The following is a 27,386-nucleotide window of genomic DNA, read 5'->3' as shown; positions in this document are numbered from 1 at the left end:
CCCATTTCAAACACTGTTAGGTGCAGATAAAACTCTTGCACAAATACACATTATTTCTTTGTCCTTCTGTGACCACTCAATATCTGACAGTGTTATGCCTCACATGTAGCCTACCAGACCTGTTAATAACTCTAAGCCCAAACAACACTAATGTACTCTGGTGGCCTTTCTACTTGTCAGAGACAATTGCAACTCTTCCAGTCCACTGCAGCTGCCTAATGCCGTTTCATAGCATGTTGATGGTGAGGGAAGAGGGTGTGGACCACATCTGCTCAACGTATCTTGAAATCTTGTTCCAGAACACTTCTATGTGACAAACAGTAACTAATATGAGTATGTAATATGTCAAGCTCACCCACATATATGTTCAATATTATTTTAACAGTATTTTCATTTTGATATTCTGCCTCTATATACTGAGGTGACAAAAGTCATGGGATACCTCCTAATATCGCATCGGACCTCCTTTTGTCCAGTGTAGTGCAGCAACTCAATGTGGCATGAACTCACCAAGTTGGAAGTTTCCAGCAGAAATATTTAGCCATACTCCCTGTATATCCGTCTGTAACTGCAGAAGTGTTGCAGGTGCAGGATTTTTTGCACGAACTGACTTCTTGATTATGTCCCATAAATGTTCGTTGAGATTCATGTCGGGTGATCTGGCTGGCCAAATCATTTGCTCAAATGATTTAGCCACCCAGATCACCCAACATGAATCTCAACAAACATTTATGGGACTTAATCAGGAGATCAGTTCGTGCACAAAATACTGCACCTGCAACACTTCTGGTCACAAGCCTGGTAGAGGTGCTGAAGGTGATGTCATGCGGTTAGCGTAGGCACTCACGTTAGTTGTCTGCTGCCATAACTGATTAATGCCAAATTTCATTACACTCTTCTAATGGATACATTTGTTGGCCATCCCAAATTGATTTCTTTGATTATTTAATACAGTGTTGCTTATTGTTATCATCATCAACTCTTCACAAGTGCTGCTGCTCCCAGTTGCTAAGTTAAGGCTATCAGCCTTCTCTCGCAATATTGAATTCCCTAACGATTCTCAAAAACAAATGTCTCATTCCACATTTAATTCTTGTTGTGCTTCCGTAGTCACATCGGAAAGCTTTTCACTTGAGTCAGCTGAGTACAAGGAGAGCTACACCAATGTGTTACCCTTTTATACCTTGTGCATGTGATACTACCACCATTTGTATATGTGTGTGTCGCTGTCCTGTGACTTCTGTCATATTACTGTATACACGCCTCAAAATAAAAATGAATAAACCTAAGCAGTTGTAGAATTATTATGAAATGAAGTTAATTGTTTCATACTTACAATTTAATGTTGAAGAATAGGGCATCTCCTGCAAGTGTTCTTTATTTTAACAGTGCTATCTGTAAAATCCAAAGAAAGTAACACACAACAGCAATGTTAATAATTAGAAAGTGGTACACTACTACTGTAATGACATACTGGTTTGTTTTTATTCATTTACACTGTTTGTGAGATGGTTAAAATCCACGTTCAGCCACCCTAATTTAGGTTTTCTGTGATTTCCCCAAATATCTTCAGGAAAATGCAGGGATGTTTCCTTTCAAAGGGCATGGCCAATTTTCTTACCAATCCTTCCCTAATCCAGTGGGACCAATGACCTCACTATTTTGTCCTCTTGTACCAGCCACCCAACCAACCAACCAACACTGTTTGTGGACTGCAGCATAAAAATGTTCAAAGCAAAGAAATCTCTGGCACCAGTTAAATGTTAGATTTGACACAATGAACAAATCATGCCATCACTGTCAAACAGCTGTTCAAAAACCTCTTACTTCGCTCTACTGTATTTCGCGCTCGGGCACTTAAATCAGTTACACCTACTTGACTCCTCTAAATGTTGCAGGGAATTTGTGGTAGAACACATTTGGATTAAAGGGAATCACTTACTGGAAAGCAGAATTATTGAGTTGTCAACAGGCACACAAGAAAGAGGAGGAAAACTTGCTAGCGTTTGGAGTAATCCTTTATCGAATGAGAGCAAAATTACACACACACAAACACAAGCGATAGGGACAAACAAACAATTAAATCTTTACATGTGAGCTCTGATATCTCTTATTACAATGTTTCACCCTATGTAGAAATAAAATATTTACAGAAGAAAGTTGTGGTTGAAATTTGGTGAAAAGACCTTACTGCACTGAAAAATGCCTTGGTTTTAATAATTACCATCCCAACTCACCTGTAATAACCTTGATACTTACTCCATTATTATTGGTTCAATCCCGCCTCCGGCCATCCTGATTTAGGTTTTCCGTGATTTCCCTAAATTGCTTCAGGCAAATGCCGGGATGGTTCCTTTGAAAGGGCATGGCCGATTTCCTTCCACATCCTTCCCTCACCCGAGCTTGCGCTCCGTCTCTAATGACCTCGTTGTTGACGGTACGTTAAACACTAATCTCCTCCTCCTTACTCCATTATTTGCAGTAACAGAAAATGAGCTTCCCTTCTTTGAACATTTTTTGTCTCCATCAATCCTGCCAGGAACAGATCCCGTAGCATGCAGCAGTACTGCAGAAGAGAATGGACAAGCATAGTTTATGAGTCTCTTTAATGGATCTATTGCATCTGTTAAGTGTTCTGCCAATAAAATGCAATTTTTGGTTTACCTCCCCCACAATACTATCTGTGTGACCATCCCAATTTAAGTTGTTTATAATTGTAATCCATAGGTATTTAGTTGAATTGACACCTTTAGATTTGTGTGATTTATCATGTAACTGAAATTTAATGGATTCCTTTTAGTACTCATGTGCATGACCTCTACTTTGCATTATTTAGAGTCAGTTGATACTTTTCACACCATACAGATACCTTGTTTAAATATTCAACCTCATCTGCAAACAGTCTAGCAAGGCTGCTCACATTGTTTCATAAATCATCTATACAGATTAGTAACTGCAGAGGCCCTATAACACTTGTTCAGGAAATGCCAGATACTGCTTCCATTTTACTAGATGAGTTAGACTTTCTCCATTCGACATGTACATTGTTGTCAGTATATAGTCACACTAGTGATTACTGTAGCAAGTAAACATTTGTAGACTTTAAGAAGGCATACGACTGTCTCCGTAGACCTCCTGTATTAAAAAATTTAAGGATTTTGGACACCATCCAAAACTAATTAAACGAATGGAACTTATTCCAACCAACACCACATCAAAGGTGGAGTTTAGAAGAGAAATTTCTGAACTATTCTGCATAAAATAGGTGTTAGACAAGGAGACTGCCTATCTCCATTATTGGTTAAACTGTTCAGTGGAATATGATGTCTGAGAACCAAACCAAAGAACATAACAATTAGAAGTGTGAAAAATTATATAAGTTTAATATTCAAGCAGGTGTGCCGAGTTTTAAAAAAAGCATGTTTAGGTGCATGGAATATTCAGTACTCCACCTATAATTACATTGTAATTTCTGTAGGAATCAGTTAAATAGTTATATTTTGGAGTAATATTATTATATATTTGTTTCAAAAGCTTTAAATAGCACCTGAATGAACGAACTCGTGATACAACAGTAAGAAATACATTATTTAATTCATATATGACTGATATTTAACTTATAACTAGTATAAAAATGACTATAAATTAATTTTAATTATTTGATGTTAACTCTTTAGAAATATATTGTGCAGTCAATCTCCTCCTGTTGGTATGTAATCCACGTATGCTCTCTAATCAGATATGGTTGACAGGTAAACTTGTTGCTTCACACAAGCTTTTGTTGTGGAGTTGTCTTTTTCCCTTCCGCGCACATGGCAGTGCACTTTCTACCTCTTCTCTGATGGCCCTGCTATGTCAATGTCTTCTTCTGAAGGGAATTTTCTTCTTAGAAATTCCGAAATATTGGTCAGCAGTAATATGATCTATTTTTCAAGTGTTCATTCATCAGCTCAAATGTTTCTGGTTTGGAAAGTGAATGTAAAATTTGGCAATTTATCCCAACTATATTTAGAATAGTATAAAACAACACCATAAGGCATCTCCTTGTAATTCTGGAAACAGAATATCCTGATACACTTTTGTGTATTGAATCCAGTTCTCCTCTCGAGCGATTGTAATCAGTAATGATTGGCTTCCCTGTTTTCTGGTCGATATCATCCATGTTGTTCACTGTGAATGGGAGTATCAGTGAGTGATTTCTTTTTGTTTAGTATGACAAAAGAGAACTGTTACCTTGAAAGCCAAATTTAAACACTCTGACAGGTTGGTTTTTTAGAGGCAAAAATTGAGGCAGGATTGTCCTTTTGTTCATGCAAAGAGTGTCTAGGTCGTCAGCTTTTGTCTGTAACATGTTCCACTAATTGGCAGCTCATGTACCAATTATCAGTGGTCACCTTTATGTGTATACCTTTGATATGACTGACACACTTTTTCATATGAGTTCCGCTGAGCTGTTTGGTACTTGAAATGATCCATCCATTAGCTTTCCCACAAAGTATATTACTGATGTAAAAACTCTTTGCGCCACACGTGGCAAATATTTTTATCCCATGTTTGGTGGGTTTGGATGTTATGTGTAGCAACCAGAACTGTGTGAGACCAGAGCGCACTGGTCAAAAGGCCGACAGTTTCAATGGGGAATCGGCAGTACAACACAGACACACACAACAGGGACGACTGACAACACAGACCACAAGGCAAAATACAGAAACCAGAGAGCAAAACCAATTCAGATACCAAAATGTAGCATTTATTGGTGACCAGAGCAATGATGAATAGATAAACAATCACAAGTGCTGTCAGAACACAACTGTGATCTGAGCCTAGGCCCGGAGCTTGTGATCAGCGGACTTCAAAAAATAAGTAGGCCACCCATGGAGGACACAGTGCATGACACATCGCAAGATAGGGTCGTGGCACATGTCCACCGCAAAGTGAGTAGCGGCAGTGGGAAACCCATCTGCGGTGTGTTGTCGTTCCAAGTTGATGTGAAAACAGGATATCTCCAGTTGGTCAAGTGCCAGGTCTGGGACTGATGGTAAACACAAGAGGGCATCCACATTTGCATGTTAAGTAGTAGGTTTGTACTTCATGGTACAATTGTAGGAGCTAAGGAAAAGAGCCCAATGCTGGAGACTTTGGGCCATCTGCTCTGGATGCCAAGAGTGTGGCCCAAAGAGTGGTACTAATGCTACTGTGGTCTGTAACATGGGTAAATTGGGTCCCAAATAGATACACATGGAATTTCTTCATGGCAGAGACAATTGCCAACACCTCTTTCTCGATCCAGGAGTAATTGCATTGGGCAGGCGTCAGCATTTTTGATGCATAGGCAATAGGTTCCTCCATACAATCATCATTTTGGTGTGCCAGTACTGCACCAATGCCATAGGGAAAAGTGTCAACAGCCAAAACAATGGAGCATGATGGGGAAGGGGGCTACGGCAGTGTGCAGAATGTAACATGCGCTTCAGCTGCGTGAAGGCCTGCACACAGGCTGCTGACCACTGAAACAGAACGCATTGCTTCCACAACTGGTTGGGGGCTACATAATGTGTGCTATCTGCAGAAGGAACTTGAAACAATAATTCACCATCCCCAAAAAAAGCCTGCAAATCTTGAAGGTTTTGGGGACACGGGAGAGAGTCAACAGTGGAAACATTACAGTCAGTGGGCTGAATCCCATCTTTGGTGAGCAAGTGGCCAAGGTAGTCCACTTGATCCTGAAGGGAAAAAAGGCATTTGTGCAGATGGCACCTGGGTCCCACATCATGCAATGTAGTAAAGACAGTATGTAGGTTAAACAGGTAGTCTTGGCGCATAGGACCCGTAACAATTAAATCATCAGGGCAATTGGTACGAGCTGGGATGTACATGGTTAGCTGTACCAGGTATTTCTGGAAGATCACTGAAGCAAAAGAGATCCCGAAAGGCACACATTTGAATTTGTGTAAGCCTAATGGTATATTGATGACAACACTGTGTTGTGATTCCTTATTGAGTGGAATCTATAAATAAGCATCAGCAATGTCTATTTTAGAAAAACATTCACTTCAAACAAGCTTTGAGAGGAGGTCCTCTTGACATGATTTGGAGTACTTATCAATTCAATAAACTTTACCAACAATTGCAGAAACTGGTTGCTTTCAGAATAAAATAAAATATCTTAAAGTGTATGGCTGTTGGCAAAGTTGAACTGAAAAATACATACTAGCCGATGTTCCCTGGCCATAATGGACCAACAGAGATTGAATGTGCCCTACCAGGTGTTGGGACAAGCTCGTGAATTCATCAGCAACAAAATTAAATTAATGGTAACAACTACTGTCGTTGACTTTATAGAGAGATGTGTATCCAAGGGTGTCACTCGTAGGTTTGCACAAGTCAAGATTAAGAAATCTGACTGGGTCAGCTGTACCATTAAGACGAAGACTGAAGAACTGGGGATGAAACTATAAATAAGAAATTTGTACTCTAAATATGATGACCTTAGTAAAAGTCTGCACTTGAATTACCCGAGATTCAGCAAATTGTTAAGTTGTAACAAATTAGACAGTTTGTTGCAGTTTTCTGAGTGGGTAGTGGAAAACAAAAGAGGAAATATTTTTAACAATCACAATAAGAAAATTTGTATTCTAAAATTACACCAGAAATTATACACCAATAATGTGGTTAATTTTAGGAGTCACAAATTAAAACTGTGTGCCCGACCGAGACTCGAACTCGGGACCTTTGCCTTACGCGGGCAAGTGCTCTACCAACTGAGCTACCAAAGCTCGGTCGGGCACACAGTTTTAATCTGCCAGGAAGTTTCATATCAGCGCACACTCCGCTGCAGAGTGAAAATCTCATTCTGGAAACATCCCCCAGGCTGTGGCTAAGCCATGTCCCCGCAATATCCTTTCTTTCAGGAGTGCTAGTTCTGCAAGGTCCACAGGAGAGCTTCTGTAAAGTTTGGAAGGTAGGAGACAAGGTACTGGCAGAAGTAAAGCTGTGAGTACCGGGCATGAGTCGTGCTTCGGTAGCTCAGTTGGTAGAGCACTTGCCCGCGAAAGGCAAAGGTCCCGAGTTCGAGTCTCGGTCGGGCACACAGTTTTAATCTGCCAGGAAGTTTCATATCACCGCACACTCCGCTGCAGAGTGAAAATCTCATTCTGGAAACATCCCCCAGGCTGTGGCTTAGCCATGTCTCCGCAATATCCTTTCTTTCAGGAGTGCTAGTTCTGCAAGGTCCGCAGGAGAGCTTCTGTAAAGTTTGGAAGGTAGGAGACGAGGTACTGGCAGAAGTAAAGCTGTGAGTACCGGGCGTGAGTCGTGCTTCGGTAGCTCAGTTGGTAGAGCACTTGCCCGCGAAAGGCAAAGGTCCCGAGTTCGAGTCTCGGTCGGGCACACAGTTTTAATCTGCCAGGAAGTTTCATGTTATGATTAGGTTGAGGTATCATGCTTTTGTTATTAGTGTCACTTGATACAGCTTTTTGTAGAATGGTCATTGTGCTTTTACCGTCTAGTTACCTACCGATTTTATTGTGTAGATGTGTGATGTAGTTTTAAATAACATTTGTTCACTTTCTTTTCATAGAGATCACTCTGTCTAGATGTAATACCTGTTAACACTGCTATTTTAACTCCTGTCAAATGGTATAGGATGACAGCTGAAGAGTTATTGTTAGGTTTTACTGATCTTCTGTTTTGTTTTCAGTACCAGCGTTTTAGTCTATTGTGCTGGATATACACAGAGATTTGGTTTAATGCTACTAATAAATATGTATACAAGTTTTAGTCTATTGTGCTGGATGTACACTTACATTTGATTTAATTCCAATACTTTCATCATGTTTAAGCTTAAGTGATATTATGATTACCTGTCACATCCTGTAAGCTTGATTTGGTACACCCTTGTATTACTACATGTATATTCTTTTACTATGCAGAGGCCTGAAGATGGCAAAATGAATTGCCGAAATTGGTTGCTTTCAGAATAAAATAAAATATCTTTAAAGTGTACGGCTGTTGGTAAAGTTTATTGAATTGAAAAATTTGTATCATCCAATGTCCGCTGGCCATAATGGACCAACAGAGATTAGTATGGGTAGGTTTCCATCAGAGCTTGGGCATTAATCATAGACTTAAAATCTCCACACAGCCAGAGCCTTTTGCCTTCTGGACGATGACCATGGGTGTGGTCCAAGCGCTAGTTTTGACCAGTTCTATGACCCCCAGCATCATGAAGGTGATAGAGTTAGAGCTTAATGATCATCTGTAAGGAGACCGGAAGAGGACATGTTCAACAGAAACGGGGCACTGCATCTGTATGCAAAGAGATATATGCCTCAAAATTGGTGGTGAACCTGAAGCAAGGCTCAAACACCCTGAGACACGAAAGAGGCACTAGGTCATCATGTTCCTGGAAGGGGACTGTGTCCGAGACAACCAAAACTTTGTCCTTGATGGAGAACCCAAACAGCAAGAAAGCATCCATGACAAAAATGTTGCCAGTGGAATGACTGTTGCCAACATACAGTGTTAATGGCCATGTATCCATCTTACATGTTACCGTAGCGGAGAAGTGACCTCTCTCTGTCACCACATGCAACCACCTTATGAGAGGCGGGGCAATGTCGGGTTACTCAGACAAGCGTATGTCGGGAGATGGACCAGGGAGACCGTTGCTCCCATGTCAACTTGGAAACAGACATCCTAACAAGCAGCCTAACGAGCAGTCATGAAATTAATAAACAGCTTGGGGGTGCAAGAATTCCCCTAGAGAACAGTGGCCTGAAGTTCGTGCACCGTCCCATGACACAAGTTAGGAGTGGGGTTGGATTGACCACATGCCTGATGGCAGGCAGTTCAGAGTTGCCCATCCTTTTCACAATGAGTGCAGTGCGCCCAGCAATCAGCGCAGTCTGCACACTGGTGCATCACAAAACAGTTAGGACAAGAAGGCAGACCCCGCTGTTTGTGCCAACGCAGCTGGATAGGCTGCTCAGAGGTCATTGATATGTACAAAAGTGATGAATCTCGATGCTGCATCAGGAAGAAGGCTTGAGAGAATTCCCATCGCCATGGTGGTGGTCAAACCATTACAATCTGGGAGCGGGCCATAGAATGTTTGTTTGATGCCTGTGCGATCTTAAGAATGCATAATTTTCATTATGTTGTAAAAGGAAGGGTTGTCTAGCGTGAGAGCCATGTGCAAACTTCTGGATTGGGAACCAATTGGACCACTGCAGCATGAATCAGAGAATCAGTATATGAGGTTTTGCAAGATGTGTTGGCTCATGTGAAATCACGACGACAACTGAGACACTGCAAATCTGTCACCCATTAGTGATAGGACTGGCATGTGGTGCTGATGGAACTCTGAGCACAATGTGACCATGTTTAATCATTGTGAATGATAGTTTGACAGCAACAAACACATTTCCTCGAAAGTGATGCAGCCGGGTTTGAGAGGGGAGCCAACTTTTTAAGTAAGAAAAATGCCTACAGGGAAACCCAAGAAAGGAAGAGTGAATGTTAGAGGGCATCATCAGAAACCTGAAATGTGGTGAAGTGCTGTTTCAGCCACTGCAAATACATGTCCCAATCCTCCTTGGTATTGCTAAACGACGGAAATGCGGATGGGCAGGACTCCATCTGAGAGGTGACCTCAGTCGGGATGGGTTGTGAACCTTGTACCTGTAATCGTTCTGACAGAAGCTGAGTTTCCTGATGCAAAAGGTCCATTGGCTGCTGGAACTGCTGTTGCAATTGCTGCTGCAGGAGCAGCTTTTGCTGTTGTTGTTCCACGACCTGTACAAGTTTTGCATCCATAATGCACCGTTAACCTTTTACCTGATCGCCAGTCCTAGTAACTGCAATCGAACGAGACTGGAGTACACCAGCCGGCGGTGTCAACGGGGAATCATGGTACAATGCAAACACACACAACAGGGACGACTGACAACACAAACTACAAGGCAAAATAACAAAATCAGAGAGCAAAACCAAATCAGGTATTAAGATGTAGCAATTATCAGGGACCAAAGCAATGATGAATAACTAAATGATCACAAGCGCTATCAGAACATGACTGCAGTGTGAGCCCTGGTGATGCTGGCTTTGTAGGACCACCATGAGCGCAGGTAGGCTGGCATGGCAGGTGTGGCCTATGCTTAGTGTTGTGGTGGTGACAGCAGCACTTCCAGATCATAGGGGTGCTGCCTAGCAGCTTTCAAAATTGTCGGACCAAAATACCATAGTATGTACTGGATCCAGGAGCAGTGGCCCCTACATCCAATTGACATTTCATTGATCGCCACATATTCAATAGGATTATAGGATCATTTTAGGCTGATTGTAAAAGAATGTGAAAGCTTTCTGACAACAGCTAACTTGTCAAGTTTTTTCCTTTTGTTTTCAGTGGAAATGTCATCAAACCTCTCCAAGCAAGACAAGACAAATAGAAATCTTTTACAACTCATTGTACATTTACTTGTTGACTTTTCTTTGTATCTTCCAAAAATAAAATGTCCAATAGTGCCATAACTTCGCATCTGTCCATAACGTTACAATCTCGTGTGTGTGCGTGTACGTGGATGCGTGCATGTGTGTCTGTATGCAGAAGAAGCTGAGTAGCACCGTCACTTTGGTGTATTTTAATTTCTATATTCAGTTCGAGGACATTCTAGAAGTATCCACAAATATCAAGAATAATTGTACTGGAATGTTCCATAACTATACAAGTATATCTACCGTATGTGTTCTGGCCAGAGGCAGTTTGCTCCACGCTCTTGTATGTTCAAGCGCTGAATAAACCTTCGTTAAGTGTTGTTATGGTTTGCCATTCATCTCTAATTACACCTTCTTCTACGTGACATTATTCTGGTGGAGGCACTGGGTATTGAAACTTGTGATAGATCACATAGATCACATTATTGACGACACAGTGGCTCCCATCAGGCCACAACAGCCGCTGTTTACGTGGGCAGAAACTGGAGTTCGAGCCACATTCAGCAGATTGCAATCTATCGGAGACAGAAGAAGACGATGACGTTACAATGACAGCAACTGTGTGCCACCACATGAGACATCCTTCCGGGTTCTCTGGTGACGATGGCCAAGACTCAAACAAGTAGCTGAAGGTGTATGAGGCTATAGCCAAATTTAACAAATGAGATGACACCGTGTGTTTGGCTAATGTATTTTTCTACTGGGAGGGCACTGCCAAGCAATGGTATGAGAACAACGAGGAGAAGTTCACAAGCTGGGAAGTATTCCAGGTGGAACTGCACAAGTATTTCAGTGACACACGACGACAGAAGTACAAGGTTGAAGATAAATTAAAGTGCAGGGCACAGTGTCTAGGAGAAACTACAGCATCCTACATTCAAGACATCTTGTAGCTGTGTAAAATAGTGGCTCCTAGAATGAAGGAGGTAGGTAAGGTTGCACATGTCATGAAGGGTGTTGCTGAGGACATGTATCAAACGTGATACATGTCCTGAAGCAGGTTTCAACAGCAGACGACTTCATAAAAAGATGCCAGTATATCGAGACAATGCATCAAAAAAGAATTACACGCAAGAAGTTTGAATGGCTTCCAAATGTCGTATAGATGTCCGTGATGGAGGAAGGAACGGATTTCACAAGTGTTCTCCGTCAGATAGTGAGAGAGGAAGTTTAGAAGGCACTTGGATTGCACAGCGAGCAAAAAACAGAGATGCTTCAAGAGGTCATAAGGGAGGAAGTGGAACAGACATTGAACCCAATCTCTCGTCCTTCATTTCCCTTTAAAACGGTGAAAAAGTCAAGACCCAGGCGAAGTGACGTTCCTACAATGCCGCATGAGGAACCTGTTTGGACACCAAGAGGAACCAGGATAACCAACCAGTATGTTTCCACTGCGGACGACTGGGACATGTGGTGCACTATTGTCAAGAAAGACGGTGGATATTTTATGACGCCTGCACCAGAAGACAGCAGACGGATCTTAGCAAACGCCAACTCCGGGACACCGAAGATGAAGAAGATGATGATGGTGCAGGATGACGTAGGTCACCATCGCCACAAGCTAGCCGCTGGAGAGGATATTCTCCAACATGCCAATCTATCTCTCCATCACCATTTTGAAGCTCCATCCAATCACCTAGCCGCCACAACTTGGAAAACTAAAGGGTGTGACCTTGGAGGTGAGGCTGCCAAAGAGAAAAGTCCTCCGCTGTCAATCACTACAAAAATGATAGGAAACTACGTCAATATCCTCATGGATGGCCAACCAGCCCAAGCTGTTGTGGACTCTGGAGCATCATATTCAGTCATTTTGGAGAAGTACCATCGCCAGTTGCAGAAAACCTTATTCATCGACAACAAAACATCTCTGCTGAAGGTGGCTAATGGGAAATATGTAAAACCTACAGGAAGATATGTCATTTGTGTGGGTATAAGTGGCCATACACATCCCTTAGAATTCATCGTCTTAAAAGAGTGTACTCATTACGTCATTCTCGGATGGGACTTTTTGAAAGCTTCTCAGGCAATTATAGATTGTCGTCGCTCGAAGATTGTGCTAGACAAGATGAGATACTGTGGACAGGAAGATGCGCATCCGAGTGTGTGTGCTGGATGAAGTTACCATTCCTGCAATCAGCACTAGAAAGGTAACTGCCATGTGTCATGCCATACATAAACCCATGGATCGTGTAGTGGAATGTAAGAGAAGCATACCACTGAAGAATAACTTGGTCATCCCAGCCTCTGTCGTCTCGTTTAAGAATGGATTCAGCGATCTGTGGATAGTTACCTGTCACCGAGAACTGCAGATCCTTCCAAGATGCATGTGCGTAGCAAATGCTGAGCCATTAATTGCCGAACAGCTGAGCATCATAGAAACCTCCCATGCTGAGTCTGTGGGTGAAATTGGAGCTACCACTACGAGACAAGATCTTTTAGCTTGACTATCACCAGATCTCACTAAGGAACAACAGAAGAAGCTACTTGGCATTCTACAAGAGTTCTCTGAATGCTTCAATCAGCAGGTGAAGAGCAAATTAGACAAATAGACAGTGAAACACTGGAGACCATCAACCAATAAGCCAGAGAGTATACCGTGTGTCAGCAACAGAACGTTGAATAATTCGCAATGAGGTAGAGAAAATGATGAAGAATTACATCATTCAGCCTTCACAGAGCCCATGGTTGTCACCAATGGTCCTCGTCAGGAAGAAGGATGCCAGTTGGTGCTTTTGCGTTGATTACACAAAGCTTAATAAGGTAACTAAAAAGGACGTTTACCCCCTTCAACAAATTGATGATAACACTAGATTGTCTGAAGGGGGCTAAGTTTATCTCAACCATGGACATGTACTCACGATACTGGCAAACCTAAGTAGATGAGGCTGATCGTGAGGAAACTACATTCATCACCCATGAGGGCCTGTATGAGTTTAAGGTAATGCCATTTGGTTTGTGTAATCCATCAGCAACATTTGAACAGATGATGGATAATCTTATAAGGCACCTGAAGTGGACGATGTGTCTTTCTTATTTAGATGATGATATAGTGTTCTCAGAGACATTTGATGAACATGTAAAAAAGGCTGAGGGCCGTTCTTAAGTGTCTCCAAGAAGGCAGACTGAAACTTAATCCAAGAAAGTGTCTCTTTGGAGCAAATGAAATCAAAATACTTGGACACCTTGTGTCAAATGAAGGTGTGCGTCCAGACCGAGAAAAGGTGATATTAGAGATGTGAGAAGCTTCCTCGGATTATATTATTATTACCGTCGTTTTATCAAAGACTTTTGTATCAAAGCCAGGCACTCCAAGAGTTGTTAAAAGCCGATGCTAAATTTATCTGGGGTGGTGCTCAACAAGATTCTTTCAATGTGCTGTGAAAAGCTCTGACAACTGACCTTGTACTTGGTCTGTATGAAGAGAGAGCACCTACAGAACTACACACAGATGCCAGCGGGTATGGGATCGGTGCTGTTCTGGTGCAAATTTCGGATGGAAAAGAGAAGGTTATAGCCTTATCTTCTAGGGCACTTACAAAATCCGAGAGAAACTACTCAACTACAGAAAGAGAATGTCTTGCTGTGGTCTGGGCCATGTGCTAATTTCGATAGTATCTATGGAAGGCCATTCACAGTTGTTACAGACCATCATTCACTTTGTTGATTGACAGGTCTTAAGGATCCAACAGGACGTCTCGCCAGGTGAGCACTACGTCTTCAAGAGTATGACATTACCATAGTGTACAAAAGTGGAAGAAAACACAAAGATGCCGACTCTCTCTCTCAAGAAACCCTGTGCAAGACCATCAAGACTTTGATGAAGATAGTGACTGTCTTGCTGCACTCAAAGATCTCTCTGCTGAGCAGGAGGAGGACACCAAGATATCTCAAATTATGCTTGCCTTAAATCAATCAGAGGATGTGAAAGGGCACTTTAAGGTAGTCAATGGATTACTTTGCAAGAAAGACTTTGATCCGTTTGGAAAGAGGTGGCTACCAGTGATTCCTAAACACATGCACTTAGATGTTCTACAGAAATTCCATGACACACCAGGATTTATTAAGATATACGATATGATCCACAAGAGATTTTTCTGGTTTATTTAGGAGTGTCCGTCACTATGTGTCGCACTGTCGAGAGTGCCAAAGGAGAAAGGCAGTTCCTCAGAAACCACTTGTCCAACTAATACCAATTCCACCAGCTGAAACACTTTTCTAGCGTGTTGGGATTGACCTCCTCGGATGATTTCCAATGTCTGCTGGTGGAAATAGATGGATTATTGTTTGCACTGATTATCTGACACGCCATGCCATTACAAAAGCCATGAATACAGCCGAAGCATTCGAGGTAACCAAATTCTTCGTGGAAGACATCATATTAAAACACGGTGCCCCAAGGTCATTAATTACAGATTGAGGGAACGTTTATCAATCAAATCTTGTGACAGAGATAAACCGTCGGTGCAACATTACTCATCACATGACGACTCCCTACCATCCGCAAACTAACAGGCTTACTGAACGCCTTAATAAGACCTTGGCCGACTTGCTATCAATGTTCGTCAATGTTGAGCAGAGCAACTGGGATAAGGTGCTACCTTTCGTGATGTTTGCCTAAAACACCGCCAAACAAGACACCACAGGATTTGCGCCATTTTTCCTGGTGCATGGGCATGAGGTGGCTATGATAATGGACACTGTTTCCATTACATCCTGATGACGTGGACGACGACTACATCGGCCAGATGTTAACCAGAGCTGAGGAAGCTCGGCAGTTAGCACGAATCTGCACGCTGCAGGCTCAAGAAAACGATCGCCAAAGGTATGGCGGGAGCCACTACCCTGTTGTTTACCAGCCTGGTGACCTCTTCTGGATCTTCACTCCTGTTCGGAAGGTTGGTCTCTCTGAGAAGCTCCTCAGGTGCTACTTTGGACCTTATAAAGTTGTAAGACAGTTGTCTGATGTTACTCATGAAGCTGAAGTTTTCGACCCCGACACAAGATGACAGAAGATCAGAGATACGGTCCACATCCTGCGAATGAAGTAAATTTGAAGTTCCAGTGACAGGCAACAAGCAGCAAGGTGATGAAGAGCATAGCGGCAAAGGAAGTTCTGAGAAGATCACCGCCAGGGCGAACATCAGTCATCGGGAGTCGGAGTATGCAAGACCGATGACTCGTTCCCGGACTAGGACGACGTAACACCGAGACACTGTTCTCTTAAGGAGGGAGCAATGTTGCAGAAGAAGCTGAGTAGCACTGTCACTGTGGTGTAGCAGTTATGATACTAGACTGTTACATAGGGGGGGTCTTGAGTTCAAAACTCACCTGAACTGTAAAATTTTAATTTCTATATTTGGCTCAAGGAAATTCTAGAAGTATCCACAAATATCAAGAATCATTGTACTGGAATGTTCTGTAACTGTATATATACATATGTGTTCTGGCCGGAGGCAGTTCGCTCTCCGCTCTTGTATGTGCAAGTGCTAAATAAACCTTCAATAAGTGAAGTTAGTGTTCGTCATTCATCTAATTACACCTTCTTCTATGTGACAATATATTAGTATGGAATACTAGCATACTTATATCAGTTTCATAAAGCTTGAAAAATGCATCAATTTCATTAGAAATGTTGTTTGAATAGCTTGTGAGCTTGTGAAACTTAATAATATTTTTTGCTTAGTTTTTTGTCTTAGAGGCTGGTTTTTTACTCATTTTCATAGTTTGCCTTTTTCTGAGAAAAACCCAATTCGTGAACTTCTTTCTTTCTCATCCCCACTTTGTCTTCCTGTTCAGTGTTAGTTTCATGGTCTTGATAGCTAAAATGAACTTCTTTGCCACTCAGCTCACCTTCCCTTTCAGCTATCTCAACAAGATTTATTCCACGTCTCTCAACTTCAATGAGTTCTTGAAGGTATGCGAGTATCTTGTCAAGCTTTATAAAATCTTTGTACCTGGGAACAAATAGACAAAAAACTCTAATTGTTGGCTAACAACTCTTACATCACGAAAACATGCAAAACATTACTTTTATATTTTTCAATGCTTGTAATAAATACTGTAATGAGTACTTTTAGAGTTCAGTCACTTTCTTAGATAAAGTAAAGTGGCACACATGTTAAAACTGACAAGAAAGTATAACACAAGCGGATGCATGGGATACGGAGTGCTCCATTACCCTTATCCTTGTGAAACAACACGATGCTGAGGGCCCTGAGTTGAGGATGGGGAGGGGGGGTGGGGGGGGGGGGGGGGGTCAAGTAACAAATACCTAGACCTACCACAGTGCAGGGCTTTGCATTACGCTACAGCACTACAGAATTCCTCAATGGGGTACTCAGTACCCCAGTGCACCCACTCGAAGGTTAAACTGCTTGAGATTTACTGCTGGTCTTTCTCTCCTAGCCAACAATGTTCGAGAAACCAGACAAGAAGTTGAAATCGCTATTAGAAATAGCACAGAAAATTGGCCTTAAAATATCATTCCTCCTGTGGGCTTCTGTAGCTGCTCCTATGGGCTTCTGTTGCTGTTAATAAGAATGCAGACATTGTTCATAGTTTGATAGGCTGAGAGAAAGATAAATTTATAGAGCAGAAACATTTGTGAAAAATTGAAATTGTATTTTAGACCAGAATTTGGACTCTCACCACTGGTCTCCATTGCTCTCGAGGTGCCCGCCATGGCATTTAAGTGACGTGCGCTTCCTTTCTAACCTTCTCCTACCTATCCTTCATTCCTCTCCTAGGAAGGAAATAATAGTTCTGAAAGCTAGGATAGTTTCTGGTATTTTTATGTATGTCTGCTGCCAGTTCTAAAAAAAATTGTTTCCTGGAGGTAAATAAGGTCAAACATTATCTCTTGTAATTGTTAAGTTTTCACGAATATTTGTTTGCTAACTGAGACTGACTGTTAATTGCAAGTTGTAGAATGTAGTAAAATGTTGTGTTTTGGTGTTAGTGTGCTTAGTCCCTTAAACAGTTTTCTACATGAAATCTAGGTGTATACCATACGTTATTCTCATTGAATGTTTTCTGCACACTTTGTTAATAATTTGTAGAATTTGGCCTAATAGTTAAATGAGTAAATGAGTGAAAAGACACAAGATAGCTTTTGGACTCTCATTTTGCCAAAATGAGCAGTCCTATGCAGAGGAAAAAGTTCATGAATTTGAATGTTTATGATGGTCAGTTTTTTTCTATCAAAGCATGTAGTAATTTAGAATATTGTTTCATTTATTGGTCCATGTGGGGTAGCTGCACAGTCTAGGGTGCCTTGTCACGGTTTTGCCACCCCCCCCCCTCCCCCTCCTCGCCCCATTGGAGGTTCGAGTCCTCCCTCGGGCATGGGTGTATGTGTTGTTCTTAGTGTAAGTTAGTTCAAGTTACATTAATTACTGTGTAAACCTTCGGGCCGAGACCTCAGCAGTTTGGTTCCATATAACCTTACCACAAATTTCAAAATTTTCATTTATTGGTGACTGAATTTCTGCTTCTGCCATTACATTGGAAACTGAATGCCATTGTGGTGTGTGTTAAAATTATTGGTCTTTCTGTTGTGTGTACATGTGGTATAAGATAGCTCATAAAACATCAAATTTATATCATAGTGATTCAGTATTAACTCTTTTTAACTATTTGTCACAGGTCTTGGATGATTTACAAGACAGACTTGAATTATTACCAACTCTTACTCCACCACTTGAGGGCATAGGATTCCAGTATGGGTTCAACACAAAATATTTACAGGAAGAAGTAATAGAATACTGGAAGACAAAATATAATTGGAGAGAACAAGAAAAGTTTTTGAACAAATTTCCGCAATTCAAGACTTGTGTGGATGGCTTAGATATTCATTTCATTCATGTTAAGCCAACCAGTGTTCCTGAAGGAACTGAAGTGTTGCCATTGCTGCTACTGCATGGTTGGCCAGGATCTGTGAGAGAATTTTATGAGATTATACCTCACCTAGTGAAGCCACAAGCAGGTTACAACTTTGTTTTCGAAGTTATAGTGCCCTCATTGCCTGGGTATGGTTTCTCTGATGGTGCTGCAAAGCCTGGCCTTGGAGCTGCTCAAATTGCAGTAATTATGAAGAACTTTATGGAAAGAATTGGGCAGCAAAAATTTATTGTACAAGGTGGAGACTGGGGAGCTGTGATAGCATCTAATATGGCCACCCTTTTTCCAGAGAAGTATGCTTTTATTTTATTCGGATGCAATCAAATAACTTTAATCTCCATTTTAACAATACAAGACTTGTTATAAGCTTGAAGTTACTTAGAATGTATTTACATGAAATATAGTGTTTCCGCATAACTTATTTTTGTCACAACACAGTTTGTGTTTAATAGTACAAATTTTTGGCATATATGTGAGACATTTTATCAATTCATTGGAGCAGAGCAACTGCGACGTCTGTTATTTCTAAATTTTTGTAAGATGTCTGATTAATATTAACAGTCTTGGGTCAATTTCAGTGTAAAGGGGCTTCATTCAAATGCCTGTTTTGTACAGAGCTTAAAAAGCACAATAAAGCTGTTTTTGGGGAGTCTTTGGCCAACATTTGTGGTTGAAAAGGATTACGTTGACAAAGTTTATCCTCTGTGGGAACATTTTCAGTTTTTGCTTGAGGAATCTGGTTACCTGCATCTCCAAGCCACAAAACCAGACACAATTGGTATGCTATCATTTTTTATCTGTATTGTTGTAAACATAGTTCCTTTGTTTGAAATTAGCTGTAAGACTTATACTTAAATATAAACACAAAAGGCAAAGTCAGGAGTGCATTAAGAGATATTCACAGTCAGCCGATACCTATAGCCCACACTTACTCTGTACCAAGGAGAAATAATGATCAGTTTGTTTCAAACGCTGTTACGCTACACACTAGTCAAGATTACTTAAACAGTGAAAAAGTATGCTTTGGTCATATACTAGAGGGAAATATAATCCATATTTTATAGTCAAAACAGGTAGTAAAGAGAATAACATGATGAACTGGGGGGGGGGGGGGGGGGGGGGGGGGTAGCAGTTTGTTGTTGTTTCACAGTGAATGACAAAGTAGTTTTGAAATTTTAAGACAAGTGGATCCAAGTGCACTTATTACAAGTCACTGGCCAATAAGTGTTATGGTTGCTTCAGACTACTACTGAATTGCTGCATCTGTCTGTCTGATGGGGCAGGATCTGACTTCAGTTTGCTAAGGTTTGTCCCTCCCCCCACTCTTCCCCCACCCAGCCACTAGGGGGGGGGGGGGGGAGGACAACTCCCCTCCCTGCCCCTCACAGAGTACAACCTCATTAATAGTCAATTACTTAATGTGAACATGTTGCCTTCTATCACTGATTAATATTTTCTGTTTGATATGAATTATTTATTTGTACTTAAGCGCACCAGACAAAAACTCACCCCAATGAGACATCACTTTAATACCATATAAAACTGCCTGTGGCCTTGATAATGGCCGAAGTTCAGTAACGGAGATGATTCACAAGCTTCTTCAGTTATTTATGGAATACTCAGTCAGTTCTTGGAGGGAACACGTACATACCAAAAACTCGAATACATAGTATTAATGTTTCACAATAATTCTTGTTTAATATTAGTTATGAACTGGCTTTTGGCTTTCTAGGCCATTGGCAGGTAACTTAATACTAAACAGATAGTCCACACAACTTCAGCAAGAGTTCATAGTGGTGCAAAGATTACTTTTCACTGATACATAACATTTTACAACTATAGCGATACAAAAACAGGTATGCTGTATCCAGCTGAAGCCACCCATTAGAGTGCTCAGAAATTCCCATTACAAACTTTTAGGACTTGTAAAGGGGAGTGCATACATAATATTTTGAATAGGAACCCATGTCCAGAAACATACCATTTCCATTCTACAACTGTTTCAGTTCAGATGTTTAACTCATCTACTTCTACTTGAGTGGTTTAATTAGCCGTGAGACAGTACAGTTATTTAGATAACAATTTGAAAGAAAACATAAGTAAACATCAATTTATCACTTATGCACATTTGTTTACATTAACCCTTAAACATTATGTGTTTACATTATTCCAAAAGAAGCCAGCATACTGTGTGTACAGGAGGGTACTGATGCATTACAACAGTGGCTCAATGTGATGATCACCAACATTGTTACAGACATTGTACCTATGAAGCAGGTTCTGATACGCATTTTCCATGCCACCTGTCTCTCTTCAGTTTCTAGAGAAGGAGCCACAATTCATGCAAGCAGATCTTTGTCTGTCTATGTAGGAGTCTCATAAATTAAACTTTGCATACAACCCCACTAGCAGTAATCCCTAAGAGTTAAATCTGTCGATCAGTGGCCATGCTGTTGGACCACCTTGGCCTAACCATCTTTCACCATATCATCTGTTAGAGATGTCTCCTAACCACTTGGGAGAAGTGAGGTGGTGCACCATCATTCTGAAACCACAATTTCTTGACTGATCTTGAGCAGCACAGCTTCCAAGAATGGGTCCAATACAGTTTGTAGGAAGATCAGGTGTGCGGGACTAGATAGCTTGAGTGGAAGAAGGTATGGCCCAATCACGTGACTGACATCCAGAATACTTGCCCACATGTTTATCCAAAATACTTGCCCACATGTTAATACCAAACCTGTGCTGAAATCCCTGAACTTGCATGGCAATAGGCTTTCTGTTTGCCCAGACATGGCAGTTCTGTGAATTCGGAGCACAGTCCCTAGTGAACTTACATAACGGGACTTGACATGGAAACAATAGCCATGTTCAGTAGGCAATGTACTGTGGAAAATTGGCTGGACCCATAGCCGTACCCTTTGTAAGTGGTATGGATGTAATTATTGCTCACACACAACTTCCCACATTATACTGTGACTAATATCCAGTGTGTGTGCAACTGTTAAGAGTACTCATTGACGGGTTCTCTTCAATGCAATGCAGTACATCTTGTTCAGATTCAGGCATACAGCTTTACCATGGAGCACCACAGTCCTGCCTCCTCATTGTGAAAGTATCTATTTGCAGAGCCACTGCAGAACTTGGGCTAAAAGTTTGTACGATGGTATCCTATATTGCAGAAAATGTTTTTGATGCAGCCAACTAGCAGCTCTTCCATTACCTCGAGCTTCGCCATACACGAGGAGCATGTCTGTGTATTCCGAAAAAGTGTACTGAAACATGTTTACTGTATCAGAGATGCACAGGCATTGTATGGGTCTCACAGCAAGGCATATGTTAAGTGACATCAGGTGACAGTCTGATGCAGTACACATCATCCTGTCTACCCTATTGTACACCAGGACAAGCAACTGTGAGATTTTTCTCTTTCCCTCAGGAGACATGGATGAATTACACATCTGAAATGAAACCATTTAGAATGGAAAAGCATGTTTCTGGACATGGGTTCCTATTCAAAATATTATACACTCACTTCTCTCTAAAAGTCCTAGGAGAATTAAAGGGAATTTCTGAACACCCCGCATAATACAGAGCTCCATAATTGTGGGGATGTTGATTGCTGTGTTTCATCTACTGTTTTAAATAGTTGTGCTATTTCTTGTAGGATTAAGATCAGTTTATTTAGTGGGCCAATCAATGTGTGATAGGGTGTAGATATCTTTGTTGTCATCATGGAAGATGGGAGTGTTCTCGGCATACACATCAGGAAATTTATTTACGTCTGCATGCATACCTGCAGACCAATGTGAAATGCATGACAGAGGGTATTGTATATGGGGTCTTTAAAAAAAATAGGTTTCCATGCTTTCAAAGATAGTAGTGTTTACCAAAACAAGACCAATGTGGGTTTTAAAATGCATAACTTAAGAGCCATCATTTCCAGCAACTAGCAGACTTTAGTTGCATAACTCCAGTAAGAGCAAATCACCACAGACTTCGCACCATTCATATTTTTGTTGTGGAGGAATGAGAACTGCAGCAAGTCGAAGAAGATCCTGGAATCAGTGTGCATAGAATTTCAGCGTCTATCAGAGTTAGTCATTGTCTTTTTCTGAGCAACCTTGCATGAATAGTTGCTATACCAACATCATTTACAGCCCTAAGGCCAAAACATCATCCTGCCAGAATGCAGTTCTGCCAATGGCTGTAGCAAAGATGTGGTGAAGATCCACTTTTCACAATAAAGATACAATTCATGGACAAAGTTGGTTTCACATAAGATGGGATTCTTAATTTTCATAACAAACATGCAGTCCTGATGCAAATCCAGTACCAGATGAAAGACAAGTAGTGTGATTCATTTTCTCCAAAACATCTGTGAAGGCCTCACACAGACATTTAATGGGCAAAGGATAGGTCGAGAAGGTCAAGTACATTGGCCAGCTTGCTCCCCCAATGACAATCCCTTGGATTTTTAGTTTTGGGGGTCATTAAAAATCATTGGTGTATGCAAGCCCCATTAATGATGTACATACACTACAGCAGCACATAAACAATGGTTGCCAGCACATCTGTGACCAACCTAGAGTTTTTCAGTGTGAGCCTGATCCCTGAGATCCATGACAGAAGGATGCTTTACTATGAATGGACACCATATTAAGCTCTACCTTTAGCGGCAGCCTAAAAGTGTAGTTGATATATAGGGCTATTACAAATGATTGAAGCGATTTCATAAATTTACTGTAGCTCCATTCATTGACATATGGTCACGACACACTACAGATATGTAGAAAAACTCGTAAAGTTTTGTTCGCCTGAAGCCGCACTTCAGGTTTCTGCCGCCAGAGCGCTCAAGACCGAAGTGAGACAAAATGGCGACAGGAGCCGAGAAAGCGTATGTCGTGCTTAAAATGCACTCACATCAGTCAGTCATAACAGTGCAACGACACTTCAGGACGAAGTTCAACAAAGATCAACCAACTGCTAACTCCATTCGGCGATGGTATGCGCAGTTTAAAGCTTCTGAATGGATGCCTCTGTAAGGAGAAATCAATGGGTCGGCCTGCAGTGAGCGAAGAAACGGTTGAACGCGTGTGGAAGTCGACGAATAAAGCAAGCAGGGAGCTAAACGTACCACAGCCGATGGTTTGGAAAATCTTACGGAAAAGGCTAAAGCAGAAGCCTTACCGTTTACAATTGCTACAAGCCCTGACACCCGATGACAAAGTCAAACGCTTTGAATTTTCGGCGCGGTTGCAACAGCTCATGGAAGAGGATGCGTTCAGTGCGAAACTTGTTTTCAGTGATGAACCAACATTTTTTCTTAATGGTGAAGTGAACAGACGCAATGTGCGAATCTGGGCGGTAGAGAATCCTCACGCATTCGTGCAGCAAATTCGCAATTCACCAAAAGGTAACGTGTTTTGTGCAATCTCACGGTTTAAAGTTTACGGCCCCTTTTTCTTCTGCGAAAAAAACGTTACAGGACACGTGTATCTGGACATGCTGGAAAATTGGCTCATGCCACAACTGGAGACTGACCGCACCGACTTCATGTTTCAACAGGATGGTGCTCCACCGCACTTCCATCATGATTTTCGCCATTTCTTAAACAGGAGATTGGAAAACCGATGGATCGGTCGTGGTGGAGATAATGATCAGCAATTCATGTCATGGCCTCTACGCTCTAACGACTTAACCCCATGCGATTTCTTTCTGTGGGGTTATGTGAAAGATTCAGTGTTTGAACCTCCTCTACCAAGAAACGAGCCAGAACTGCGAGCTCGCATCAACGATGCTTTCAAACTCATTAATGGGGACATGCTCCGCCGAGTGTGGGAGGAACTTGATTATCAGCTTGATGTCTGCCGAATCACTAAAGGGGCACATATTGAACATTTATGAATGCCTAAAAAAACTTTTGGAGTTTTTGTATGTGTGTGCAAAGCATTGTGAAAATGTCTCAAATAATAAAGTTATTGTAGAGCTGTGAAATCGCTTCAATCATTTGTAATAACCCTGTATAACAGCATGCAAATTACATAAGATGATCTGCTGTTTCACAGTTTCATATGACTAGCAAATGTGATGGTTTCATTTCATACCCCCACAAATTGTTACATCTAGTTATTTGTGAGAGTTAACTGATCCAGTTGCGAGTCAATGATATTGTAGCTACAGATGCTATGTTTTTGCATTTTTTGAAGTGCACAATTTTACGTATCTGAACATTTAAAACCAGTTGCTAATATTTGCAACACTGTGAAATCTTATCAATATATAACTGAATATTTGGGTAGCATATTCAGGTGGTACTTCATTATAGATAACTGCATTATCTGCAAAAGTCTGAGGCTAGTTTCTGTATTGTTGTACCCTTTGAAGATGTGCCATTTCATGTGCTGCTGTGACCAGTGGCATTTGGTAGGTACCAGACTCCAAATGGCCAATGCATGCAGTTCCCTTGACAATGTTCATTCAAAAACTGGTTGAAGTGGATCTCTATTCACTGACAACAGCAATACCTGTCAGGACTGAAACAAATTGTCATACGAGGAGATGGCCACCAATAGACCTTCTAGATTTATCTTAAAATGTATTTTTTTAGGACCTAAACCTCTTATGACTGCTGGCAAGTTGTATGTTCTTTAATAATGGACAGCTTTCTGAATCAGTGAGTTTCAATCTTTATGTAGATTATTCTTAGTTCTAGTATGGATTCCTCAAAATGATCTGTTAGTTTGAAAAAAATGTGCTAATTCTCAAAAAAATTCATTAAGGAATAAATCACAGTGATGCAGTAGTTAATATGTACTGTGAAGTAGTAGTTAAATTTCCTAGTTCAAAGCCAGATGGTCTTGTATCAAACCTAAAACAATATTGTAGCATATGATAAGTCATTGTAATTCTTTGCAGAGGCCAAGAAACAAGGCTGCCTGCACGTGAAACATAGTGTTGCTGCCTTGACAAACATTGTTTGAGCTATAGTGACAGTTCTTATAGGAGACAATCTGTTTTATGTAGCTATCTTGATAACCATTCCATTAAATCACCCAATGTTTTCTCGTACTGGAATTACACAATTTCCTTTGTTTCCAGTTGACTTATTTTACATTCTTGATTACATTATTGAAATTAAGGTAAATGATATAATAATCAGTACCACGAGTGGTGAAAATGAAATGAAATTTCTGAATGTCAAGCAGGCCCAATAGCCTGACAAGAGTGCCTATTAGGTTCTGTACCCATTGAACAAGTGAATTAGGCTCACTCTAAACTATGATTTACCACAAAATTTCCGTTCTATGGGACAGATATCTCAGATATATTCTGATTTCACACTGTTGGACTAAATGCAATCAAGTTATAATGCCTTATGATGAATGAGATTTGTTGGATAAAAGAGCACTTCTCCCTTAAAACCCACATCCTTCCGTCTGTCCCTCTCCTTCCCTCTTTCCTGATGAAGCAACTGTTGGTTGCGAGTCCCTTGTTCTTGTGAATGTCTTCCGTATGCTCCTTTCTTCGCCAATTCTCTGGAGAACCACTTCATTCCTTACCTTATCAGTCACCTGACTTTCAACATTCTTCTGCAACACCACATTTCTAACACTTTGCTTCTCTGCTGTTCCGGTTTTTCAACTGTCCTTGACTGACTACTGTGTTCCAGACATACATTCTCAGAAATCTCTTTCTCAAATTAAGACCTATGTTTGATATCAGTATGCGTCCTCCTTGCTTCATCCATTAACTGGTTATTTTGCTTCCAATGTAGCAGAATTCCTTAACTTCATCCACTTTGTGATTAACAATTTCGATGTTAAGTTTCTCACTATTCTTATTTCTGCTACTTCTCATTACCTTTGTCTTTCTCCGGTTTACTTTCAATCCCTATTTTGTACTCACTAGACTCTTCATTCCATTCCCATAATTTTTCTTCTCTTCCACTGAAGGTAGCAGCAAATCTTATTGATATCCCTTCACCCTGTATTTTAATCCCATTCTTGAACTTTCCTATTATATCTAGTATTGTTTCTTCAGTATGTAGAGTGAATAGCAGGGAAAAAAGGATGCATCCTTGTCTTACATCCTTTTTAATCCAAGCACTTCAAACATATTCTCCAATCTTATTGTTCCCTTTTGATTCTTGCTGTTGCTGTTGTTGTTGTTGTTGTCGTCTTCAGTCCAAAGAGTGGTTTGATGCAGCTTTCTATGCTACTCGATCCTTTGCGAGCCTCTTTATCTCCATATAACTGCTGCAACTGACATCATTCTGAATCAGCTGACTGTGTTCATCTTTTGATCTTCCTCTATGATTTTTAACCACCACACTTCCCTCCAATACTAAATTGGTGATCCCTTGATGTCTCAGAATGTCTTCTATCAACCAATCCCTTCTTCTGGTCAATTTGTGCCACAAATTTCCTGTCTCTCCATTTCTGTTCAGTACCTCATTAGTTACATGATCTACTCATCTAATTTTCAACATTCTTCTGCAGCACCACATTTTGATAACTTCTATCCCCCTTTTGTCTAAATTGTTTATCATCCATGTTTCACTTCCATATGTGGCTACACTCCAGACAAATATTTTCAGAAAAGAGTTCCTAACACTTAAATCTATATTTGACGCTAACAAGTTTCTCTTCTCCAGAAATGCTATTTGTGGTGTTGCTGGTCTAAGTTTTACATCATCTCTACTTCGCCCATCTTCAGTTATTTTGCTGCCCAAATAAGAAAACTCATCTACTACTTTGAGTGTCTCATTTCTTAAATTAATTATCATAGCTTCACCTTATTTCATTCAACTACATTCCAGTACCTTTGTTCTGCTTTTGTTGATGTTCATCTTATATTCTCTTTTCAAGGCAATGTCCATTGCATTTGACTTCTCTTCCAAGTCCTTTGTTGTCTGACAGAATAACAATATCATTGGCAAACCTCAAAGTTTTTATTTCTTTTCTCTGAACTTTAATTCCTTCTCCAATTTT

The 27,386-nt window shown here is 40.8% G+C and overlaps 1 protein-coding gene across 4 annotated transcripts in view; it reads left to right on the top strand.

Annotated features, from left to right (window-relative positions):
- LOC124622314 (juvenile hormone epoxide hydrolase 1-like) overlaps window positions 1–27,386 on the top strand; it is a 56,101-nt gene that overhangs the window by 4,894 nt on the left and 23,821 nt on the right. For all 4 annotated transcript variants that reach the window (XM_047147995.1, XM_047148015.1, XM_047148001.1 and 1 more), the window contains exons 3-4: window positions 18,139–18,686; window positions 18,972–19,171. In XM_047147995.1, coding sequence (XP_047003951.1) covers window positions 18,139–18,686; window positions 18,972–19,171 — 748 coding nt within the window. The remainder of the gene's footprint in view (window positions 1–18,138; window positions 18,687–18,971; window positions 19,172–27,386) is intronic.

Source organism: Schistocerca americana, chromosome 1, assembly GCF_021461395.2.
Source record: "Schistocerca americana isolate TAMUIC-IGC-003095 chromosome 1, iqSchAmer2.1, whole genome shotgun sequence".
In the NCBI taxonomy this organism is placed as follows: domain Eukaryota; kingdom Metazoa; phylum Arthropoda; class Insecta; order Orthoptera; family Acrididae; genus Schistocerca; species Schistocerca americana.
The sequence above is the reverse complement of the archived record's forward strand: the minus strand, read 5'-3'. Positions and strand labels throughout refer to the sequence as shown.